The sequence below is a fragment of the Salmo salar genome, chromosome ssa03 (genome assembly GCF_905237065.1).
Source record: "Salmo salar chromosome ssa03, Ssal_v3.1, whole genome shotgun sequence".
NCBI lineage: Eukaryota > Metazoa > Chordata > Actinopteri > Salmoniformes > Salmonidae > Salmo > Salmo salar.
In genome coordinates, this window is record NC_059444.1 from 36,714,735 (window position 1) to 36,739,225 (window position 24,491).

General features: G+C 42.5%; 1 protein-coding gene across 1 annotated transcript in view; it reads left to right on the forward strand.

Moving 5' to 3' along the window:
* mmp14b (matrix metallopeptidase 14b (membrane-inserted)) overlaps positions 1-24,270 on the forward strand; it is a 38,472-nt gene extending 14,202 nt beyond the window's left edge. The window contains exons 2-10 of the mRNA XM_014191589.2: positions 11,473-11,621; positions 11,832-11,954; positions 12,357-12,664; positions 13,078-13,239; positions 13,419-13,585; positions 17,120-17,258; positions 17,789-17,939; positions 22,265-22,380; positions 22,561-24,270. Coding sequence (XP_014047064.1) covers positions 11,473-11,621; positions 11,832-11,954; positions 12,357-12,664; positions 13,078-13,239; positions 13,419-13,585; positions 17,120-17,258; positions 17,789-17,939; positions 22,265-22,380; positions 22,561-22,940 — 1,695 coding nt within the window. The 3' untranslated portion in view covers positions 22,941-24,270. The remainder of the gene's footprint in view (positions 1-11,472; positions 11,622-11,831; positions 11,955-12,356; positions 12,665-13,077; positions 13,240-13,418; positions 13,586-17,119; positions 17,259-17,788; positions 17,940-22,264; positions 22,381-22,560) is intronic.
* Positions 24,271-24,491: the final 221 nt, after the last annotated feature.

Genomic DNA, 24,491 nt, shown 5'->3' on the forward strand with positions numbered 1-24,491 from the left:
GAAATGTGAATGAGTGGGAGATGACAGAATGCAACAGGAAGGAGAGAGAAAAAGAGGGAAGGAGGTCATACCCACAAGAAGGAAGAGAAAATAAGTAATTGTGATAATGCAATTTGGGAACACAACAATTTAGGTGCAATTAGGCTATATCCATGTTAATCATAGGTCACATATGCATAGTACACTTCCGCAAGCAATACTGCTGGGTACAAACATGGCCATCAGCCTACATCCCAGGGACAGGGAAAGTTTCCTGACCATATGACCTGAACAGGAAATACTCTTAGATCTTAGTTATTACCTTATGATAGGTCAAGTCATCTATTCATAAAAAAAACTCTGGCCCCAATTGTTGGTAATGATACGATAATGAAGGAGATTAAACTTTGACCATCTCCTTCATTTTCTTGTTTTTGCTTTTGAGCAGAGCATTCTCTGTTATAACGAAGTACAGATATGCAAACAGATTGGCTAATGCTGAAAGCACTTTGGCATCAGTGGGATGTTTTTCAGATTTTACTTCATCTGTTGCTCAATCTTGTTGACGTTGGCTAGCTAGAGGACTGTTTGCTTAGACTGCAGCTGGCAATCCCATACACACTTAGGTAGAGAAGAGTCAGAGGTCAGGGAGGCCAATCAGTAACATCCACATAATGTTGCAACACCACCCAGACACACACATTTATGATTAATGACTCTGATTATGTGTTTGTTTGAGTGTGTGTTCTGATTTGTAATAGTCTGTTCAGTAGCTCCTAAACCAAGTGTCTTGTATGGGCCAGATCATTGTGCCAGTATATTGTGTATTTAGCTATGAGCTATGAGCCTTCTTTCTCATGATCAGTTGTTATGTTTGTGTGTAGTCATTGGGGCACACTACGTTTATCAGTAATCTGGAGCACTGAGACATATTCCCTGTAAGGCGCCTCCACTGTCGACCAGAGTTTTATTTCCGTTGGCCCAGAGCAAACGGAGCAACTGACTTCGTTTTTTCTTGTTCTTTGAAATGTAATTCAGTCATCTTTCTCTATTTCTATGCAGGGGCGTGAGTGCACATGCACACACGCACGCACGCACACACATCCTTCAAACTCATTTTTAAGGTCAGGGAACATCCTTACCTCTAAAATGTGTAGGCCTATTCGTTTGTTACTTTGTTTATGTAAAAGTCTAAATACTAGGTCTGACTCACTCAACTAAAGTAAATAAAGGGACCACTATAACTGCCCACTCTTTTGGCTTCGGTGATCAAAACTGCTACAGTCAGAAGTAGCGTACCCGTACAGTGAATAACACTTAAAGATGTTTTTTTTATGGACCCACCAATGGGATCATATATGGGAGGAGTGGGACTCACTAGGCTTATGGTTGAAAGAAGTGTTCAGTGTTACTGAATGGCTCTTTTGCACGTACATCCATTTTAAATACAGTCTAACAACATACACTATGAAAGACCCAGATAAAAGACGAACAAAAGGTATAGTGGCCTGTGAAAGCGCTGCTGTGGCCTTATACCATGCATAGAATTGAAACTTGTCCTGAAACAAACTCTTCCTCTAGACATGTCCTCCCACCTCCATTATATTTAAACCATCATAACCCATTAATTACACACTGCACCATCCCCCTCTCTTTCATGATGCTCATCTACCTCTCTCCACCTCACTCCTTCATACGGATTTACAATACTGTAATACAGTGAGTTCCCCCCACACACACAGTATAATGAAACTGCTGACATATAACTGGAGTACAGTTTGATACAAAGAAAATGCTGAAATTACATCATTACTAGTTAATTAAAAGTGTTGTTTTTGTTCATATTTTCATTATGTTCCTGGAACATGTACAATAACCTACCAGGCAGTTACTGTACACTAACGATGTACTGACTGTGCACTGGGTGTGGTTGTTCACAATTATTTACCCTCAGGCCTCTGGGTTTTCCGTAAGATAAAAGAGAGGGAGAGTGGGAGGAGGAGTGTGGAGAGAAGACGACAGAGAGACGGGAATGGGGGGAGGGGCCTTTGGTTTGTATGGGATCACAGAGAAAATCTCAGTAAAATTACTGACTGACTGCTGTTTCACAATACACTGACATAGATAACGCAACAAAAGAGCTGAATAGTTGAAGGTCAAACATGCAGCCAAACAATCCATATTTTAAAGTTGTGAAAAACACTTCCTGGGTGTGTGCTAACTTATTGCTAGCTTATTGACAATGTTCAAGTCAGGGTGTGTTCAGTAGAGAATATCAGATAGGTGGGTCTCACATTAGCCACAATGTTGTTTCCAACTCCTGTTTTGGGGGTGGGGGATAGAAAGGGCAGAGCTGAAAATGTATGGGAGAGGTTTGGAACCCAGCCACTGGTTCTGCCACAGATAAAGAGAGGGAGGCACCAGAGTTTGATGAGCTTCCAGGTAAATGCAAGGTCAAATATATACTGTAATCATTCAGCCCCTTCTCTAGTGTAGCCCCAGACACTGTAATCTCACAAGGAGAAGCCTGGAAAGCGAGGCCAGTCTAGATCTATAGTGATGTAGGTTAATCTTTTACCTACAGAATGCTTTTAGTTTCACTGTTAAGTTTTGTCTACCAAGATTTGGGCTTTTCCCTACAAGGGCTTGAGTGAAATCTGAGCTGTCTTTGTATGGTGCCATTTTGTCCTGGTTTGGTTTCAGTGTGTCAGCTTCGGTCAAATTGGCCTTAGTTTCATCCGTCTGGACACAGCCACTGAAGAGTACTGTTTATGTTTGAATACTTGTATAGTTACTCGTTGGAATGACCATTGCCTGTCTGTGGACCTTGTGCTTCTCACGCAAGCCAAAACATATGAAAATATAAATTGGAAGATACAGTTGAAGTCGGAAGTTTACATACACTTAGGTTTGAGTCATTAAAACTCGTTTAACAACCACTCCACAAATTTCTTGTTAACAAACTGTAGTTTTGGCAAGTCGGTTAGGACATCTACTTTGTGCATGACACAAGTAATTGTTCCAACAATTGTTTACAGACAGATTATTTCACTTATAATTCACTGTATCACAATTCCAGTGGGTCAGAAGTTTACATACACTAAGTCGACTGTGCCTTTAAACAGCTTGGAAAATTCCAGAAAATGATGTCATGGCTTTAGAAGCTTCTGATAGGCTAATTGACATCATTTGAGTCAATTGGAGGTGTACTTGTGGATGTATTTCAAGGCCTACCTTCAAACTCAGTGCCTTTGCTTGACATCATGGGAAAATCTAAAGAAAATCTAAAGAAATCAGCCAAGTACTCAGCAAAAAAATGGTAGACCTCCACAAGTCTGGTTCATCCTTGGGAGCAATTTCCAAATGCCTGAAGGTAACACGTTCATCTGTACAAACAATAGTACGCAAGTATAAACACGATGGGACCAAGCAGCCATCATACTGCTCAGGAAGGAGACGCGTTCTGTCTCCTAGAGATGAACGTACTTTGGTGCGAAAAGTGCAAATCAATCCCAGAGCAACAGCAAAGGACCTAGTTGTTACGGGAATTAAGTTATCAATGTTCTTAAACCGAACTTCAATTTAACTACTCAGTTTGTATACCAGAAGGTGTAAGGTTCCGGTTGAAAGAAACAGACTGAGACCCAGCCTACAATGCTCAGAACGATTATTTACGAGAGCTCTAAAATTCATACAATGCACACAGCCTTTTATATTACCACACACACACACACACACAAATAAACTTACATCAGTAGAGAACTCCACCCCGCTTTAGGCGGCTGTATTTTTCCACAGTACACAGACCACCTGTCTCCTTATCTTTTGCCAGCCTAGCCGTTTTCGGGCAGTTGTTCCCCTCCCTAACTTAGGGAGGCCCATTTTCCTGTTCCTTTCACAAGGTCGTCTTATCAACTATGCCCTGTTAATTTTGAAATAGTAACAGTGTCTTAGTCTTAAACAGTCTACTCACACACAGTATTGGATTATAGTTTTTAACACATTAATAATACTTATAAGTCTAATACATTTCACAAAGTTATATGGTTTCAGGGTGAAATCATTTAGTCAAACCTTTAATCATATAATTTCCCTTACAATCCACCCTATTGGCTAAATATTTCACATACACTATAACACATCTATTTTCATTGGATTCAGAAATGTCACACAAAATCAAACTAATTCAGAAATGTCACACAAAATCAAACTAATTCAGGACATCAAAGAAAATAAATGCATATACTGTCATCACATACTTATCGATGACAGTTCTAAGCCTATCTCCAATCATAACCCTTCAGATTAGGATGTGCTTTATGATCTTCATTTAAAGAAACAGTCTTCCTAAACATTAAAGATGGTCTCATCTAACATGGGTTCCTCATAATTGAATGAATCCTCCACCAGGCTCGGCGGTAGATATTTGTCGTCCCACTGGTCTGAACTTGGAATCAGTCCGTATCTCACCATCTGCTCCGTCATCAATCTCTCCAGAGCCCTGGAAATGAGACCTCCTGCACAAGGGACCAAACAACAACCACACAATACTAACACATTCATACAGGTGAAAGCAGCAGATTGATGCTATACAACGTTTGACATGTTTGAACGAACGTAAATTTAAAATAATTTGACTTTTCGTCATGACATTTTTCTCACGCGTCCTACATTTTTAGTAGCTTACTGAACGCGCAAACAACATGGAGTTATTTGGACATAAATTATGAACTTTATCGAACAAAACAACATTTATTGTGGACCTGGGATTCCTGGAAGTGCCTTCTGATGAAGATTATGAAAGGTAAGTGAATATTTCTAATGCTATTTATGCATTTAGATGACTCCAAAATGGCGGGTATCTGTAATTGCCTGATATATTTTTCTGAGCGCTGTACTCAATTTATTGCAAAGTGTGCTTTCCCAGTAAAGTTATTTTGAAATATGTCAATGCGGTTGCATTCAGGAGATGTTAATCTATAATTCTTTGAAAAACAGTTTAATATTTTATCCTGTTGGGGGTAAGGGGCAGTATTGACACGGCCGGATAAAAAACGTACCCGATTTAATCTGGTTACTACTCCTGCCCAGTAACTAGAATATGCATATAATTATTGGCTTTGGATAGAAAACACCCTAAAGTTTCTAAAACTGTTTGAATGGTGTCTGTGAGTATAACAGAACTCATATGGCAGGCAAAAACCTGAGAGGATTCTATATGGGAAGTGGTCTGTCTGACAAGTTGTTGTTCATCTGGGCTCTTTTTATTGAAGACTGAGGATCTTTGCTCTAACGTGACACTTCCTACGGCTCCCATAGGCTCTCAGAGCCCGGGAAAAAGCTGAACGATATCGAGGCAGCCTCTGGCTGAAACACATTATCGCTTTTGGCAAGTGGCCGATCAGAGTACTATGGGCTTAGGCGCGTGCCCGCGTCGACCGAATGCTTTGTTTTCTTTCCTCTGTTTACCTAAACGGAGATTGCCGGTCGGAATATTATCGCTTTTTTACGAGAAAAATGGCATAAAAATGGATTTTAAACAGCGGTTGACATGCTTCGAAGTACGGTAATGGAATATTTAGAATTTTGTTGTCACGAATTGCGCCGTGCTCGTAACCCTGATTTACCATTTCGGATCGTGTCTGGAACGCACAAACAAAACGCCGCTATTTGGATATAACAATGGATTATTTTGGACCAAACCAACATTTTTATTGAAGTAGCAGTCCTGGGAGTGCATTCTGACGAAGACAACAAAGGTAATCAAACTTTTGTAATAGTAAATCTGACTTTGGTCAGGGCTAAACTTGGTGAGTGTCTAAATGGCTAGCCGTGATGGCTGGGCTATCTACTGAGAATATTGCAAAATGTGCTTTCACCGAAAAGCTATTTTAAAATCGGACACCTCGATTGCACAAAGGAGTTCTGTATCTATAATTCTTAAAATAATTGTTATGTTTTTTGTGAACGTTTATCGTGAGTAATTTAGTAAATTGTTAGTAAATTCCCCGGAAGTTTGCGGGGGGTATGCTAGTTCTGAACGTCACATGCTAATGTAAAAAGCTGTTTTTTGATATAAATATGAACTTGATTGAACAAAACATGCATGTATTGTATAACATAATGTCCTAGGTGTGTCATCTGATGAAGATCATCAAAGGTTAGTGCTGCATTTAGCTGTCTTCTGGGTTTTTGTGACATTATATGCTAGCTTGAAAAATGGGTGTCTGATTATTTCTGGCTGGGTACTCTGCTTACATAATCTAATGTTTTGCTTTCGTTGTAAAGCCTTTTTGAAATCGGACAGTGTGGTTAGATTAACGAGAGTCTTGTCTTTAAAATGGTGTAAAATAGTCATATGTTTGAGAAATTGAAGTAATAGCATTTCTAAGGTATTTGAAAATCGCGCCACGGGATTCAACTGGCTGTTGCGTAGGTGGGACGAATTCGTCCCACCTAGCCCAGAGAGGTTTAATACAACAACAGCTGACTACCTAAGGGAATATAAACTTGGCTAGATAATGTATAGGAATACTACTACTGGTCAAAAGATATTCAGATAACATAATCAGATCAAAATCACTAATCTGAACAATTCCACAAAGAAAAATAATGTACCCTTATGGTTCTAGGAAAATAGACTTAAGGAAGCCTACCCTTAGTCTAAGGCTTTGCCCTTTCAGTCTTCTCATTGGTTCAAATTACAAATATGTCTAAGAACTTTAAACTCCATCATTATTATCAATAACACAACTTTCCTTAAAATTAGTATCACAAATGACCTTAAATTCATTATCCAAATGGCCCCCCCATGAGGCTGATCAGACCACAAAGGGGAGCCATGATAGAGGTCAAAAGTCATACCACCCTTTCAAAACAGTGTTTGTTACTATATTAGACAAATTAAAGTAAAACCTTCAAACATTATCCACATGTTATATCCCAGGTTCCCAGAACTTAATTAAAACTCAGAAAACAAAACTTATACGATTCCATGTGTGTGTGTACCCCTTTAAGATATCGTGGCTTCTAGGAAACATTCCAACGAGAGACAATGAAGCACTCCTTTTCCCAGAAAAAGACAACCACTTGGTCAGCATTTCATTATACTACACCGATTCAGAAACCCAACCGTTGACTACACACAAAACCTAATAATACTTATAATTCCATTGTACTCCCTCCGATCATTAGTTTTAAACTTCCTCAATGGTTATTTGTATTTAATCGACCATACGCTACACTTAGTCACAATACTGTACTTCAAATCTATGAAACTCCCCTACATACTACTTGACTAATTTGGCCCAAGCTTGCTTTACAACATTAAAACCCATTCAGTCTGCAACCAGTCTCTCAAAGTGCTTGATAGGAAGCCCCATAGCCATCATCACTGTTACATTCTCAAAAAGCATGAACTCCTGAATTAACCTCTGAATCCTCACTGTCATTCCCCTCATCTAGTCATGCCTGTTCTTCCTCATCCTCGGACTCCTCTTGCTCTCTCATTCGCCTACGTTCCCTCTTCTGTCTATCCCTAAACTGTCTCTGTCTACTGGTCCTTGGTGGGCCTTACAATCCAATAAAACAGGCCATGTGGCCTGTTTTATTGCAGTTCTCCCTGTTTCCACCTTTCTCTTTAAAATCTTTCCTGTTCTTTCCTGCAATTTCCCCAAGAGTGGCAATCGAATATTCTGCTCCTGTCTGTTCTTACTTTTCTTTTCCTTGAAGCAGCCTGCTTTATGCTTAACTACAATTACCTTGAGAGTTACTATCAGATGCTCTGCTTCTTTCTGTTCTATTCCTCCTCTGAGTCTGGCTGTAGGCACCTGACCTTTTTCCCTCTGTTCTTGCCTTTGACCCTCTCTCCTATCCTTTCTCTTTCTACAGTCTCCATGATTGTGGCCTACCTTATCACAGTGCATGCATGGTTCCTCACACTCTTTGGCCAAATGTCCTGGCTTGCTACAGTTAGGTCCCTCTCTGTCTTCTCTCTTCAGAGTTTTTTGTCTTTTCTCACCTCCACCCTTCTCAGCTATTTCTCCTAGAGTGGCCATTAGATACTCTTGGCTACTTACTTCTTAGCAACTTCCTTTTACTTTTCACCCTCTGCTCTCTTCGGCTAACCACACCCATGCTGTCTCTAACCCCTCTACTCGCTGTTTATCTACATGCCTTACAAATCTGTCTTACATTAGTCCCAACTTTTCTACATTCAAACTTCCATCAAATTCATATTTCTTCCTCCACTTTGGACCAAAGTACATATTTCTTTCATCTTTTAATTCCATATATCGCTGATCCCCAGTTAATTCCTGCACCTCCTTTGAGGATTTGCTACTAATTTTTAACATTTTTACATTTTAGTCATTTAGCAGATGCTCTTATCCAGAGCGATTTACAGTAATGAATACATACATTTCATATGTTTCATTTCATGCATTTTTTTGTACTGGCCCCCCGTGGGAATCGAACCCACAACCCTGGCGTTGCACACACCATGCTCTACCAACTGAGCCACAGGGAAGGCTAGTCATGGTTACTCAATAACTATTTGTTATTAGGTTGCACAATCTATGCGTGTGTTACTATAATCTGTTATTATCCTTAATCTATGTGTGTGTACTTTTACTCTGTTTCAATTTAAAACTTCTATGTGTATCACAATCTATGTGTCTCACAATCTATGTGTTTGTCACTCCTCTCTATGTGGGTGCTCACACTCTATGCTCACGATCTATGTGTGTGTGCTTTTCACTTCTCACAATCTATGTGTGTGTGCTTCCTCCTTCGATGGAATAGTCAGACCTGTTTTTTGCGCATCCTGTAGATCTCGACTACCCTCCCTGCTAAAATACTCTAGATCAGTGATCCTTTAGATCTCAGCGCATTAGCTTGCGTAATGTATATCGACCAGTTTAGCCTTTAGGTCTCAACATTAGATAGTTTACATTGGTAGTGGTCACAGATACCTAGGGTCATTACGGACCCCCCCACACATTGCCTAGGTGGCTCTACACCCAATTCCTATTTTCCAATTGCATAGAATACTACCTATATCAGGGTTCTCTACACAAAATTCTAAAGACAGGTCACCAGGTTAGAATGCCCCAACGGATATTTCGGCGTTTAACACCTAGACTACACTAACTCCCTTCTCCATCACATGCAATCATACAGGTATTATTCCCCCAAATCCGCGTAAATAAAGATTTACTGACCTTCGTCTTGTAGGCTGGGAAAAGCAATGTAGGTTGGATTCCGTCACCGTCTCTGTCGACCTTAGATTTTTACCGGCCTGTTATGGAACCCCAATTTCAGGGGACAGGTCTTTAATTTACGAGTCAATGACCCGCCCGTGCACGGTTTTCGGCGTGTTACCTTAGGAAGACAGGGACAGATTTTGGATCCGGCTCAAAGGACCAATTGATACGGGTATTAAGTTATCAATGTTCTTAAACCGAACTTCAATTTAACTATTCAGTTTGTATACCAGAAGGTGTAAGGTTCCGGTTGAAAGAAACAGACTGAGACCCAGCCTACAATGATCAGAACGTTTATTTACAAGAGCTCTAAAATTCATACAATGCACACAGCCTTTTATATCACCACACACACACACACACACAAATAAACTTACATCAGTAGAGAACTCCACCCCGCTTTAGGCGGCTGTAGCCCGTCTGGTGTTCAACCTTCCCAAGTTCTCTCACGTCACCCCGCTCCTCCGCTCTCTCCACTGGCTTCCAGTTGAAGCTCGCATCCGCTCCAAGACCATGGTGCTTGCCTACGGAGCTGTGAGGGGAACGGCACCTCCGTACCTTCAGGCTCTGATCAGGCCCTACACCCAAACAAAAAAAGATATAGATGTACTATTGTGAAGTGGTTGTTCCACTGGATATCATAAGGTGAATGCACCAATTTGTAAGTCGCTCTGGATAAGAGCGTCTGCTAAATGACTTAAATGTAATGTAATGTAAATGTATTTTTCCACAGTACACAGACCACCTGTCTCCTTATCTTTTGCCAGCCGTTTTCGGGCAGTTGTTCCCCTCCCTAACTTAGGGAGGCCCATTTTCCTGTTCCTTTCACAAGGTCGTTTTATCAACTATGCCCTGTTCATTTTGAAATAGTAACAGTGTCTTAGTCTTAAACAGTCTACTCACACACAGTATTGGATTATAGTTTTTAACACATTAATAATACTTATAAGTCTAATACATTTCACAAAGTTATATGGTTTCAGGGTGAAATCATTTAGTCAAACCTTTAATCATATAATTTCCATTACACTAGTGAAGATGCTGGAGGAAACAGGTACAAAAGTACCTATATCCACATTAAAACGAGTCTTATATCAACATAACCTGAAAGGTCGCTCAGCAAGGAAGAAGTCACTGCTCCAAAACAGCCATAAAAAGCCAGACTACAGTTTGCAACTGCACATGGGGACAAATATCATACTTTTTGGAGAAATGTCCTCTGGTCTGATGAAACAAAAATATAACTGTTTGGTCATAATGAACATTGTTATGTTTGGAGGAAAAAGGGGGAGGCTTGCAAGCCGAAGAACACCATCCCAACTGTGAAGCACGGGGGTGGCAGCATCATGTTTTGGGGGTGCTTTGCTGCAGGAGGGACTGGTGCACTTCACAAAATAGATGGCATCATGAGAAAGGAAAATTATGTGGATATATTGAAGCAACATCTCAAGACATCAGTCAGGAAGTTAAAGCTTGGTCGCAAATGGGTCTTCCAAATGGACAATGACCCCAAGCATACTTCTAAAGTTGTGGCAAAATATCTTAAGGACAACAAAGTCTAGGTATTGTAGTGACCATCACAAAGCCCTGACCTCAAACCTATAGAAAATTTGTGGGCAGAACTGAAAAAGCATGTGCGAGCAAGGAGGCCTACAAACCTGACTCTGCTACACCAGCTCTGTCAGGAGGACTGGGCCAAAATTCACCCAACTTATTGTGGGAATCTTGTGGAAGGCTACCCAAAACGTTTGACCTAAGTTAAACAATGTAAAGGTATTGATACCAAGTACTAATTGAGTGTATGTGAACTTCTGACCCACTGGGATTGTGATGAAAGAAATAAAAGCTGAAACAAATCATTCTCTCTACTATTAATCTGACATTTCACATTCTTAAAATAAAGTGGTGATCCAAACTAACCTAAGACAGGGAATTTTTACTAGGATCTAATGTCAGGAATTGTGAAAACTGAGTTTTAAAGTATTTGGCTAAGGTGTATGTAAATTTCTGACTTCAACTGTAATTTGTTCTTTAAGTCATTGTGGAATGTGTATCAAATCTACTCAGCCTTATTTGCCAACATTCATATCCTATAGATGCAACGATAGATGTTGAAGCAGAATCCATATACTTTACTGGATACAGTATTTCTGACTTGTCTGTAGTGTATTCATTCTTCAACCATTCAGGACGTTTTAACATTACAGCCTCTTCCTGTTCCATGTTTTAGGTGTGGCTGCAGCAGTATGGCTACCTGCCCCCAGGTGACCTGCGGACACACGCTGCCCGTTCCCCTCACTCCATCACCACAGCCATCGCAGCCATGCAGAGGTTCTACGGCCTGACCATCACCGGCTCCATTGACCCCGAAACTGTAGAGTGAGTGCCTCTCACGCTAAACAACTGTTGCAAGTTCAGGACCATATTACCCTGTTTGTAGGACCAGGAGCTTATAACTTGGCCATTAAAAACTAATGGCCTTACTTGTGAGAAATCACTGATTCAGGGTTACTGTAAACAAAGGCCGGTTTCCAAGACAGAGATTCTACTCGACTCTTGTGTGACTAGTCCCTGACTTGTGTTTGCCAGGGCAATGAAGCGGCCACGCTGTGGAGTTCCAGACAAGTTCGGGACTGAGCTGAAGAGTAACCTGAGAAAGAAGCGCTACGCTATCCAGGGCCTGAAATGGGATAAGACTGATCTCACCTTCTGGTAAGTTACCCCTCCAACTGATCTCACCTTCTGGTAAGTTACCCCTCCAACTGATCTCACCTTCTGGTAAGTTATCCCTCCAACTGATCTCACCTTCTGGTAAGTTACCCCTCCAACTGATCTCACCTTCTGGTAAGTTACCCCTCCAACTGATCTCACCTTCTGGTAAGTTATCCCTCCAACTGTAGGGTAACAATGAAAAGAACAGCCACAACCCATATGGTGAAGTCATGTAAAGTCATACTAATCTTAGCCAGATTTTCTGAAATTTCCCAGTGATTTATTATGCCGTAAAGTTAATCACTGTTTTCCCCATCTTCTCCTTACTCCCTCCATTTCTATATTTTTCTGTCACAAACTGTGCTCTTCTCTCTCTAACGGGGCTCCCTCTCTCCCTCTTAGTATACAGAACTACACCCCTAAGGTGGGGGAGTATGAGACCCATGAGGCTATCAGGAACGCCTTCAAGGTGTGGGAGAGTGTGACCCCTCTACGCTTCCGGGAGATCCCCTACAGTCACATACGGGACAAGGTGGAGGACTTTGCCGACATCATGCTCTTCTTCGGTGAGGGTTTCCATGGTGACTCCAGTCCCTTTGACGGCGAGGGGGGTTTCTTGGCACATGCTTACTTCCCCGGTAACGGCATAGGGGGAGACACACACTTTGACTCTGCAGAGCCTTGGACGGTCGGCAACAGTGATCTGTCAGGTGAGTGACCTCGAGTGTTTGGAAGAGGGAGAGGAATGTTGTGATGGGAAATTCACTGGCAGGATGTCAGGTTCAGTCTGTTGGGAGTTGCCATGCTCCCAGGGCAGTTGTGAGCGGCAGGCCACAAAAACACACCATCAGCAGGCCCCAACGTGTGTGTTTTGAACTTATCCCCAGGGCGTGTTTGTGTGGCTGAAAATGCATGATATACAGTTTTTCTCTTTTCGTTTTGATGGTGACATAGAGGCCTGCTATTTACCACAGGGATATCTTGTCAATACTTTAGAAGTTCCCAGCCAGTTGAATTTGAATAGTGCTTTTGCTATACATGCACACATACCATTGTTGTAACAAGCTTGCATTTAATGGGACAATTTAATGTGATGGTGATGACATAGTTCTGTTGGTCTTAGGTAATGACGTGTTCCTGGTATCGGTACATGAGTTGGGTCATGCCCTGGGTCTGGAGCACTCCAACGACCCCTCCGCCATCATGGCTCCATTCTACCAGTGGATGGAGACAGAGAACTTCCAACTGCCTGAAGATGACCTCAGGGGAATACAGAAAATCTATGGTGAACACAGGCTAAGATAAAATTAATTATATATATTATAATTACTGTTGTTATACTGTATCTAGGCTATAACTAGGGCGCAAAGTTCATTTGAGTCAGATCACGAAAAAATAATGAAGGGCCTAGGTCTTGATAGTAGTAGAGGATTACATGTATTACTCTCTCCCTCTACTGTGCAGGGGGTAGATCAGGTGGTGGCCCCCGCCCTCCCCCACCTACCCCACGCTCCCCTTACCACCCACCCAAACCCACTCACACCCCATACAACCCTCGCTTTGGCCCTGACATCTGTGAGGGACACTTTGACACCGTCGCCATCCTCCGAGGAGAAATGTTTGTCTTCAAGGTACTTCATTACAGATATGTATAGCTGAAATGAGCTTTGTCGTAGTATGTATATTTATAAACTGGGTGGTTCGTGCCCTGAATGCTGATTGGCTGACAGCCGGGGTATATCAGACTGTATTACCACGGGTATGACAAAACATTTATTTTTACTGTTCTAATTACGTTGGTAAGCAGTTTATAATTACAATAAGGCACCTCGGAGGTTTGTGGTACATGGCCAATATACCACGGCTAAGGGCTGTGTCCAGGCACTCCGCGTTGCATCGTGCGTAAAGAACAACCCTTAGCCATGGTATTTTGTTCATATACCACACACCCTCTGGCCTTATTGCCTAAATATACAGTACCAGTCAAAAGTTTGGACACACATACTCATTCCAGGGTTTTTCTTTATTTTTAATATTTTATACATTGTATAATAATAGTGAAGACATCAAAACTATGAAATAACATCATGTAGTTACCAAAAAAGTGTTTAACAAATCATCATATATTTTATATTTGAGATTCTTCAAATAGCCACCCTTTGCCTTGACAGCTTTGCACACTCTGGACATTCTCTCAACCAGCATCATGAGGTAGTCACCTGGAATGCATTTAAATTAACAGGTGTGCCTTGTTAAAAGTTCATTTGTGGAATTTTTTCCTTCTTAATGCGTTTGACCCAATCAGTTGTGTTGTGACAAGGTAGGGGTGGTATACAGAAGATAGCCCTATTTGGTAAAAGACCAAGTCCATATTATGACAAGAACAACTCAAATAAGCAAAGAGAAACAACAGTCCATCATTACTTTAAGACATGTAGGTCAGTCAATATCGGAACATTTCAAGAACTTTCAAAGTTTCTTCAAGTGCAGTCGCAAAAACCATTAAGAGCTATGAAGAAACTGGCTCTCATGAGGACCGCCACAAGAAAGGAAGACCCAGAGTTAACTCTGCCGCAGAGGATAAGATCATTAGAGTTACCAGCCGCAGGAATTGCAGCCCAAATAAATGCTTCACAGAGTTCAAGTAACAGACACATCTCAACATCAACTGTTCAGAGGGGACTGCGTGAATCAGGCCTTCATGGTCAAATTGCTGCAAAGAAACCACTACTAAAGGACACCAATAAGAAGAAGAAACTTGCTTGGGCCAAGAAACATGAGCAATGGACATTAGACCGGTGGAAATTTGTCCTTTGGTCTGAAGAGTCCAAATTTGAGATTTTTGGTTCAACCACCGTGTCTTTGTGAGACGCAGAGTAGGTGAACGGATGATCTTTGCATGTGTGGTTACCACCATGAAGCATGGAGGAGAAGATGTGATGGTGCTTTGCTGGTGACACTGTCGGTGATTTATTTAGAATTCAAGGCACACTTAACCAGCATGGCTACCACAGCATTCTGCAGCGATACGCCATCACATCTAGTTTGCGTTTAGTGGGACTATCATTTGTTTTTCAACAGGACAATGACCCAACACACCTCCAGGCTGTGTAAGGGCTATTTGACCAAGAAGGAGAGTGATGGAGTGCTGCATCAGATGACCTGGCCTCCACAATCACCTGACCACAACCCAATTGAGATAGTTTGGGATGAGTGGGAACCCAGAGTGAAATAAAAGCAGTCAACAAGTGCTCAGCATATGTGGGAACTTCTTCAAGACTGTTGGAAAAGCATTCCAGGTGAAGCTGGTTGAGAGAATGCCAAGAGTGTGTAAAGCTGTCATCAAGGCAAATAGTGGCAACTTTGAAGAATATAAAACATATTTTGACTTGTTTAACACTTTTTTTGGTTACTGCATGATTCCATATGTGTTATTTCATAGTTGGTGTCTCACTATTATTCTACAATGTAGAAAATAGTAAAAATTAAGAAAAACCCTTTCCAAACTTTTGACTGGTACTGTGTGTATATATATATACTGCTCAAAAGAATAAAGGGAACACTTAAACAACACAATGTAACTCCAAGTCAATCACACTTCTGTGAAATCAAACTGTCCACTTAGGAAGCAACACTGATTGACAATAAATGTCACATGCTGTTGTGCAAATGGAATAGACAACAGGTGGAAATTATAGGCAATTAGCAAGACACCCCCAATAAAGGAGTGGTTCTGCAGGTGGTAACCACAGACCACTTCTCAGTTCCTATGCTTCCTGGCTGATGTTTTGGTCACTTTTGAATGCTGGCGGTGCTTTCACTCTAGTGGTAGCATGAGACGGAGTCTACAACCCACACAAGTGGCTCAGGTAGTGCAGCTCATCCAGGATGGCACATCAATGCGAGCTGTGGCAAGAAGGTTTGCTGTGTCTGTCAGCGTAGTGTCCAGAGCATGGAGGCGCTACCAGGAGACAGGCCAGTACATCAGGAGACGTGGAGGAGGCCGTAGGAGGGCAACAAGCCAGCAGCAGGACCGCTACCTCCGCCTTTGTGCAAGGAGGAGCAGGAGGAGCACTGCCAGAGCCCTGCAAAATGACCTCCAGCAGGCCACAAATGTATATGTGTCTGCTCAAACGGTCAGAAACAGACTCCATGAGGGTGGTATGAGGGCCCGACGTCCACAGGTGGGGGTTGTGCTTACAGCCCAACACCGTGCAGGACGTTTGGCATTTGCCAGAGAACACCAAGATTGGCAAATTCGCCACTGGCGCCCTGTGCTCTTCACAGATGAAAGCAGGTTCACACTGAGCACATGTGACAGACGTGACAGAGTCTGGAGACGCCGTGGAGAACGTTCTGCTGCCTGCAACATCCTCCAGCATGACCGGTTTGGCGGTGGGTCAGTCATGGTGTGGGGTGGCATTTCTTTGGGGGGCCGCACAGCCCTCCATGTGCTCGCCAGAGGTAGCCTGACTGCCATTAGGTACTGAGATGAGATCCTCAGACCCCTTGTGAGACCATATGCTGGTGCGGTTGGCCCTGGATTCCTCCTAATGCAAGACAATGCTAGACCTCATGTGGCTGGAGTGTGTCAGCAGTTCCTGCAAGAGGAAGGCATTGATGCTATGGACTGGCCCGCCCGTTCCCCAGACCTGAATCCAATTGAGCACATCTTGGACATCATGTCTCGCTCCATCCACCAACGGCACATTGCACCACAGACTGTCCAGGAGTTGGCGGATGCTTTAGTCCAGGTCTGGGAGGAGATCACTCAGGAGACCATCCGCCACCTCATCAGGAGCATGCCCAGGCGTTGTAGGGAGGTCATACAGGCACGTGGAGGCCACACACACTCCTGAGCCTCATTTTGACTTGATTTAAGGACATTACATCAAATTTGGATCAGCCTGTAGTGTGGTTTTCCACTTTAATTTTGAGCGTGACTCCAAATCTAGACCTCCATGGTTTGATAAATTGGATTTCCATTGATTATTTTTGTGTGATTTTGTTGTCAGCACATTCAACTATGTAAAGAAAAAAGTAGTTAATAAGATTATTGCATTCATTCAGATCTAGGATGTGTTATTTTAGTGTTCCCTTTATTTTTTTGAGCAGTGTATATATTTAGTTTGTACAGGTATTATCCATGTCTCTCTCTCCTCTAGGATAAGTGGTTCTGGAGAGTCCGTAACAACGCAGTTCTGGATGGATATCCAATGCCAATAGGCCATTTCTGGAGAGGCCTGCCGTCAAACATCAATGCTGCTTATGAAAGGGATGATGGGAACTTTGTATTTTTCAAGGGTAAATCTGTCCTTACTCTTTACTCTATTACCACCCCTGCATAATACTATTCTATAGACCTTTATTTTATTTAACATTTATTTAACTAGGCATGTCAGTTAAGAACAAATTCTTATTTACAATGACAGCCTACCAAAAGGCAAAAGGCCTCCTGCGGGGACAGGGGCTGGGATTTAAAAAAAAAATATATAGGACAGAACCCACATCACGATAGGAGAGACACCACAACACTACATAAAGAGAGACCTAAGGCATCAATATAGCATAGCATGGCAGCAACACATGACAACACAGCATGATAGCAACACCACATGACACCAACATGGTAGCAACACAACATGGCAGCAGCACAACATGGTAGAAGCACAAAACATGGTACAAACATTATTGGGCACAGACAACAGCACGTGAAGCAGCCACAACTGTCAGTAAGAGTGTCCATGAAGAAGATACATACGTGGATATATAGAAGACATTGTAATTCTGACTGAGGAAAACCACTCATTCAGATTCTTTCTCTCTCTGTGTAGGAGACAGGCATTGGGTTTTCAAGGAGTCTGTTCTGGAGGATGGTTATCCCAAGTCTCTAAAGGAGATGGGCAGTGGTCTACCCAAAGACAAAATAGATGCCGCCCTCTTCTACACCCCCACCGGCAAGACATACTTCTTCAGAGGAAACAAGTAAGTCTCTTTACATCTGAATGTCTCTGTGTGTTTGAATACATCAACATGACATGAATGAGTAGAGTGGAAATGTATACACTAAACCAAAGAACATTGAAAACGTAACATTATGACATTAACTACTGTTCCCTGAAGGAAGGAAACGAGATATAGCATACTATGGGTAGTCGCACTCTCGCAAACTTGGTTGAAGAATCTACAATCATGTGGGGGGCGTACAATGAGTTATAGCCTGTACCCCGACATCATTGTTCGCATTACCCAGGGCGACACTGAGCATGAGCGCCATTAGTCGGAGGAGTCTCCCATAAAGCATCATCTGAGGCCTCATGGACTTCGAAAAATAGGTTATTTAAAAAAAAATAAAAATTAATCTCCACCACTCTTGACCACCTTGTGTCTGAATGTGGAGGAGAGACATGTTTTATTGAACTCACATGTGGAATACACAACACTCATGAAACCCAAAAACAATGGGGTTGAAAAAATGTGTTTAGGTGCAAACATTTGCCTGAAGCCCGGTCCACTCTGGGTTCGAGGGCTTCGTCCATCCGTGACATACCCAAATTGGCAGTGCCACTTAGTGGTACTGTTGTGACCACAGGTTTTTGGGGAGGCTGGTAAGTGAGGACCCGATCTCATGCCATCCCCAAGCTAGGTGCATGGGGGCTGTTACCCTCCAGCAGGACCATCTCTTACCTCGCCTCTGGAAATGGGGCGGCGCTTGTGTCAGGCAGACTGGCATTGCGCCTGGGAACCAGAACGGTCTGACCTGGTGCTGGGCTCGGCCCCCGGCACAGCCTGCTTAGCCGAAGGAGCTCCGCCTGTCAGCATTCAGCTCCGCCTGTCAGGTTCCCCCCCGGCATCCTGAAAGGACCTCCAAGGGAGAAAAACATGCAACGCCTCTTCCTGCTTCTTTTTGGCCTCAAACCGGGCGTGCATATATCAGCTCATTGAGGTACATCTGTCTGTCCCTCTCCGGCACCTGCGAGAACATCAGTCAAAGATCCCATCCCATTCTCTTCCCGAGCGCTAGAACGGTGCTCCGGGACAAGTGCAGAAAGAAGTAGATCGTAACACGGATATCATCCAGGAGCTCTGCGTGAGGCTCACCTGCGGCCAAAGCCATGCCCAGCTCCTCCAGCAACTCGGCCTGGTAGACCTGCAGCATAGTGATAGACAACAGTGATCGGGCAGCCACCCCCTCTGTACTATATACCTTCTCCAGCTGAGCAGCCGAAAAGCTACAGTGCTTGTTAGGGAGCGTAGGATTCGCATTAGCCACACCCTAGTTAGTCAATGGGGATAGGTTAGCCAGCTAGCTTGCCATCCACCTGAAACGTGTGCACCAGCCCTGTCCCCTCCAGCCCTTCCAGATCCATGAAGGGGGCACACCCATGCAGCATCAGCTTAGCTGAATGCGGGTTGGACTAGGTTGTTGTCAATTCTTCGACGAAATCCAGAAAAAGGGGTAGGTGGTGCTTCCCTCCAAACATATAGGCGACCTGCGGCAGTTCAATGAATGATGCGTTGGATACTAAGTTTTCCACCGCTACTCACGTAGTGTGAGGAGTTGGCTGTCCCAGAACTAAGTCCTCTTTGTCACTCGCGAAATCTCTGGAGCCATCCAGAGACACCAAGTCGTCATCTGAACATGGGCCATATACAGTTGAAGTCAGAAGTTTACATACCCTTAGGTTGGAGTCATTAAAACTCGTTTTTCAACCACTACACAAATTTCTTGTTAAAAAACTATGATTTTGGCAAGTCGGTTAAGACATCTACTTTGTGCATGACACAAGTAATTTTTCCAACAACTGTTTGCAGACAGATTATTTAACTTATAATTCATTGTATCACAACATCAGAAGTTTACATACACTAAGTTGACTGTGCCTTTAAACAGCTTGGAAAATTCTAGAAAATTATGTCATGGCTTTAGAAGCTTCTGATAGGCTAATTGACATCATTTGAGTCAATTGGAGGTGTACCTGTGGATGTATTTCAAGGCCTACCTTCAGACTCCGTGCCTCTTTGCTTGACATCTTGAGAAAATCAAAAGAAATCAGCCAAGACCTCAGAAAACAAAATTTGACCTCCACAAGTCTGGTTCGTCCTTGGGAGCAATTTCCAAACGCCTGAAGGTACCAAGTTCATCTCTACAAACAATAGTATGCAAGTATAAACACCATGGGACCACACAGCCTTCATACCGCTCAGGAAGAAGACGTGTTCTGTCTCCTTGAGATGAACGTACTTTGGTGCGAAAAGTGCAAATCAATCCCAGAACAACAGCAAAGGACCTAGTGAAGATGCTGGAGAAAACAGGTACAAAAGTATCAATATCCACAGAAAAACGAGTCCTATATCGACATAACCTGAAAGGCCGCTCAGCAAGGAAGAAGCCACTGCTCCAAAACCGCCATAAAAAAGCCAGACTACGGTTTGCAACTGCACATGGGGACAAAGATCGTACTTTTTGGAGAAATGTCCTCTGGTCTGATGAAAGAAAAATAGAACTGTTTACCCATAATGACCATCATTATGTTTGGAGGAAAAAGGGGGAGCTTGCAAGCCGAAGAACACCATCCCAACCGTGATGCACGGGGGTGGCAGAATCATGTTGTGGGGGTGCTTGCTGCAGGAGGGACTGGTGCACTTCACAAAATAGATGGCATCATGAAGAGGGAAAATGATGTGGATATATTCAAGCAACATCTCAAGACATCAGGAAGTTAAAGCTTGGTCACAAATGGGTCTTCCAAATGAACAATGATGCCAAGCATACTTCCAAAGTTGTGGAAAATGGCTTAAGGACAACAAAGTCAAGGTATTGGAGTGGCCATCACAAAGCCCTGACCTCAATCCCATAGAAAATTTGTGGGCAGAACTGAAAAAGCGTGTCTGAGCAAGGAGTCCTACAAACCTGATTCAGTTACACCAGCTCTGTCAGGAGGAATGGGCCAAAATTCACCCAACTTATTGTGGGAAGCTTGTTGAAGGCTACCCGAAACGTTTGACCCAAGTTAAACAATTTAAAGGCAATGCTACCAAATACTAATTGAGTGTATGTAAACCTCTGACCCACTGGGAATGTGTTGAAAGAAATAAAAGCTGAAATAAATAATTCTCTCTACTATTATTCTGACATTTCACATTCTTAAAATAAAGTGGTGATCCTAACTGACCTAAGACAGAATTTTTACTAGGATTAAATGTCAGGAATTGTGAAAAACTTGAGTTTAAATGTATTTGGCTAAGGTGCATGTACACTTCCGACTTCAACTGTATATAAGCAGCCATCTCACTATATTCCTGTGGGATGCTAGTTCTACCTGTTCTGACCACAGCCTCAAGTCTCTCTCTGCTTCCTGCACCTTGGTCCCAGCCGAGGTACCATCATTTGGGAAAGGAAAGTCGCCATCGGTAATCCTAGTATCTTTTAGAGAAATACTATAACTGCATGCCTGGGGGCATGATCTCAACCCCGAACCCGCCTTAGCCATCGTCGTCTCTGTTGCTTTCTTATCCATCTTACTCATTGCGATAGCAAATTGAAGAATAACTACTTGTTTGTGATTAGGAAACTTGTGAGAACAAGTACGAACTTCTCCACCCAACGTCCACGGGGTTATCACGCTCTACCGCTATGGAACAGTTTAGTTGGTGCAACGTAAAACAGTCTCGTTTTCCAATTGTTTGCTTTAGTAGTGTGAATCGTTCCTGTTCACACTGAGGGGAAGAGCGAAATAATTGAAGGAATGAATCCGAGCCTCACGCTTATCACCTGACAACGGCGGGGCTTCCAGCGAAGCATGGATTTCATTGTCAGGTGTGATTGTGGATCCTTCAACCGAAGTCGCGAGCATGCAACTCCCCATAGTATGTTGTACTGAAGATGACTGACTGAAAGGGAACATCATATTTCTCCGTCATGGCCAAAAGATGCTTGCTAATTCCCCAAATAAGTACTGCCACTTTTGCTTGTAAGAGGTCTCTGACATTTGAGTTGAAGAAGTCAAAACCAGCGATGAGAAACACAAATGCTACAATTATACTCTTCATTGCACATTGGTTATCCTGCTGAACTCAGTTAATTAAGAGGCTTAGCTAAAAGAACCAGAACATCATTCTGTCTCCGGGAGTCTTTGTCTTTCACAGGCCCACTTAGCTTACATCTCATTACTCAGACCATACCAGCTGAGCAGCCACATCTCTGGATGAACAATAGACCTGTAGGTGTGTGTCTGCACAGACCAGAGGTTTGGAGATACGCAGATGCACTCATGTTAAACTGAAACATCTGTCTCTCCCAATGTTAGGTACTATCGTTACAATGACGACTCACGCTCTGTGGACCCTGAATACCCCAAACCAATCAATGTATGGCAGGGCGTCCCAGACAATATTAAAGCTGGCTTCATGAGCAGAGACCAAGGTAACCGTCCCTTGTGTTTTTGTGTCTGTGCATGCATGCGTGCAGTGTCTTTTTTATGTCCTAATCTAAAGAAAACAAATGTTTTCTTTTGCGTGTGTGTTTTTTTTCAATGGATAAAGTTATCCCAACTTTGTATTTCTTATTTTACATCTTTATCTCCCCACTGTTTTTGACTCTCAGGACACACCTACTTCTACAAAGCCAATAAGTATTGGAAGTTCAACAACCAGAAGCTTCGTGTTGAGCCTGGATTCCCCAAGTCTGCTCTTAAAGACTGGATGGGCTGTCCAGAGGAGGACCCCAAGACCGACGGAGGCAGGGGGGGTGGAGGACATGACCGGGAGGACAGAGAGGAGGATAGAGATGAGACAGAAGTAATCATCATCGAGGTGGAGGAGGAAGGAGGATCTGGCGGAGGGGCGGGTGCGACGGCGGTGGTGGTTCCCCTCATGCTGTTGGCGTGTGTGATCCTCACTCTGGGGGCACTGCTGTTCTTCCGCAGGTACGGCACCCCACGCCGTCTCCTGTACTGCAAACGCTCCCTACTGGACAAGGTGTAGAGGAGAGGAGAGGAGAGGGAGAGGAGAGAAAGGGAGGAGAGAGAGGAGGTGGATGAGTTGAGAGGGGCTGTAGGGGAGAGAAGAGAGCAAATAGAGAGTAATGCTAGTGGAGATAAAAAGAGAGAGAATTAAAGTCTGTGGACCATGAATGAGGGTTAGCCAGAGCAAGATATACTTGTTAGCTATAGCTAAAATATTCCTACCACTACCAACTTAAACATGGAAGAGATTCCTTTTGCTCTTCCACTCCCACGCTTTCCTTCCATTTCTGTCCCCTCTTCTCTTCCCTCCTTTCTCTCTCGTTCTCTTTGTGGTTGTTGACTCCAGCTCATCGCTGTTTGTTTAGCCTTTTTAAATGTCCTTTTTTAGTGGATGTCGTCAGTGTTTGTGTCCTTGCGAATTTCAGCTTTGAACATAATTATGTTCAGTGCCTCCATCTGCCCATGTTAGTGTCTATTGTGTTAAATGCAATCAGCATCATTTCATGTCATGTAATGTTCTGCTCCATGATAGTACATGACGCTAGATTCTGTCAAAGTCTTCTACCCATTAAGCGTCGTCTCCTATATCTCAGTTATATCACATGAACTATGAACTGTCTAAAGAGAGGGGGTATATATCAGATAAGTCTATTCACTAAACACTCAATGAAACACAAAAAGTGCTGCAGTCAATAAGTGCCCCCAGTCCATCCTTCCAACAATTTGATATCTCAATTTCAGAGAGCCAGTATTGAACATAAAAAAAGGGAAATGATACACTAACAGTGTCCCTTTGAAGCATTTATAACACTAATTTGAAAGCTGCGCAATTTGTCTTGTCATTAATATTCCTTTATGTCATGCAGTGTTTTAATGATTATTATTATTATTATTATGATTATTATTAACAAGGATGTTGTCATTATTATTATGTCTATTACTATTGTTATTGTTGTTCTCCATGTATAGAATGTGTCTGTGTACATTGTCATTAAATGTCCTGCTGGACAGGGAACTACATTTTGAAAGTGGCCTTAATTTTATATTCATTTTGGGGGAAAGTGAAAGGGATGGGGATATTATTTTTGAAACTTGATTGTTTTTCCGTCTCAATGCAATAAATTGAAGATATGGAAATGACTCCTTTTTGTCAATGCACTTGTTTACAGTTCTCAATTCATGGTGCTATTTTTTTTTTCAGGGATGAGAGGGTTTACTAGTAGTTAAAACAATAATAATTATATTAATTTTTATGATAATAATGATAACTATCGGAACTATTTGAACAAGATTGTGCCTGTCTTTTTCACTTTTATACTTTTCTTTCAAATAAAATGTTTTGAAAAGTTCTAGCTATATCTGTTATTTATTTTGATTTTCAGCGCTAAGTGGTCAGTCTCAGGCATGCGCATGCAGGCTCACTTGCACACTCAGAGGCTCTTTAACAAATGACTTTGTAAAAACATACGCAAGCTAAATCCTAACTGAAGCTCAATATCACCTTGGGATTGCATTCACCAATTACCTCTTAACAAACTGTCCACATAGCACTTCCTTATCCACCTTATTA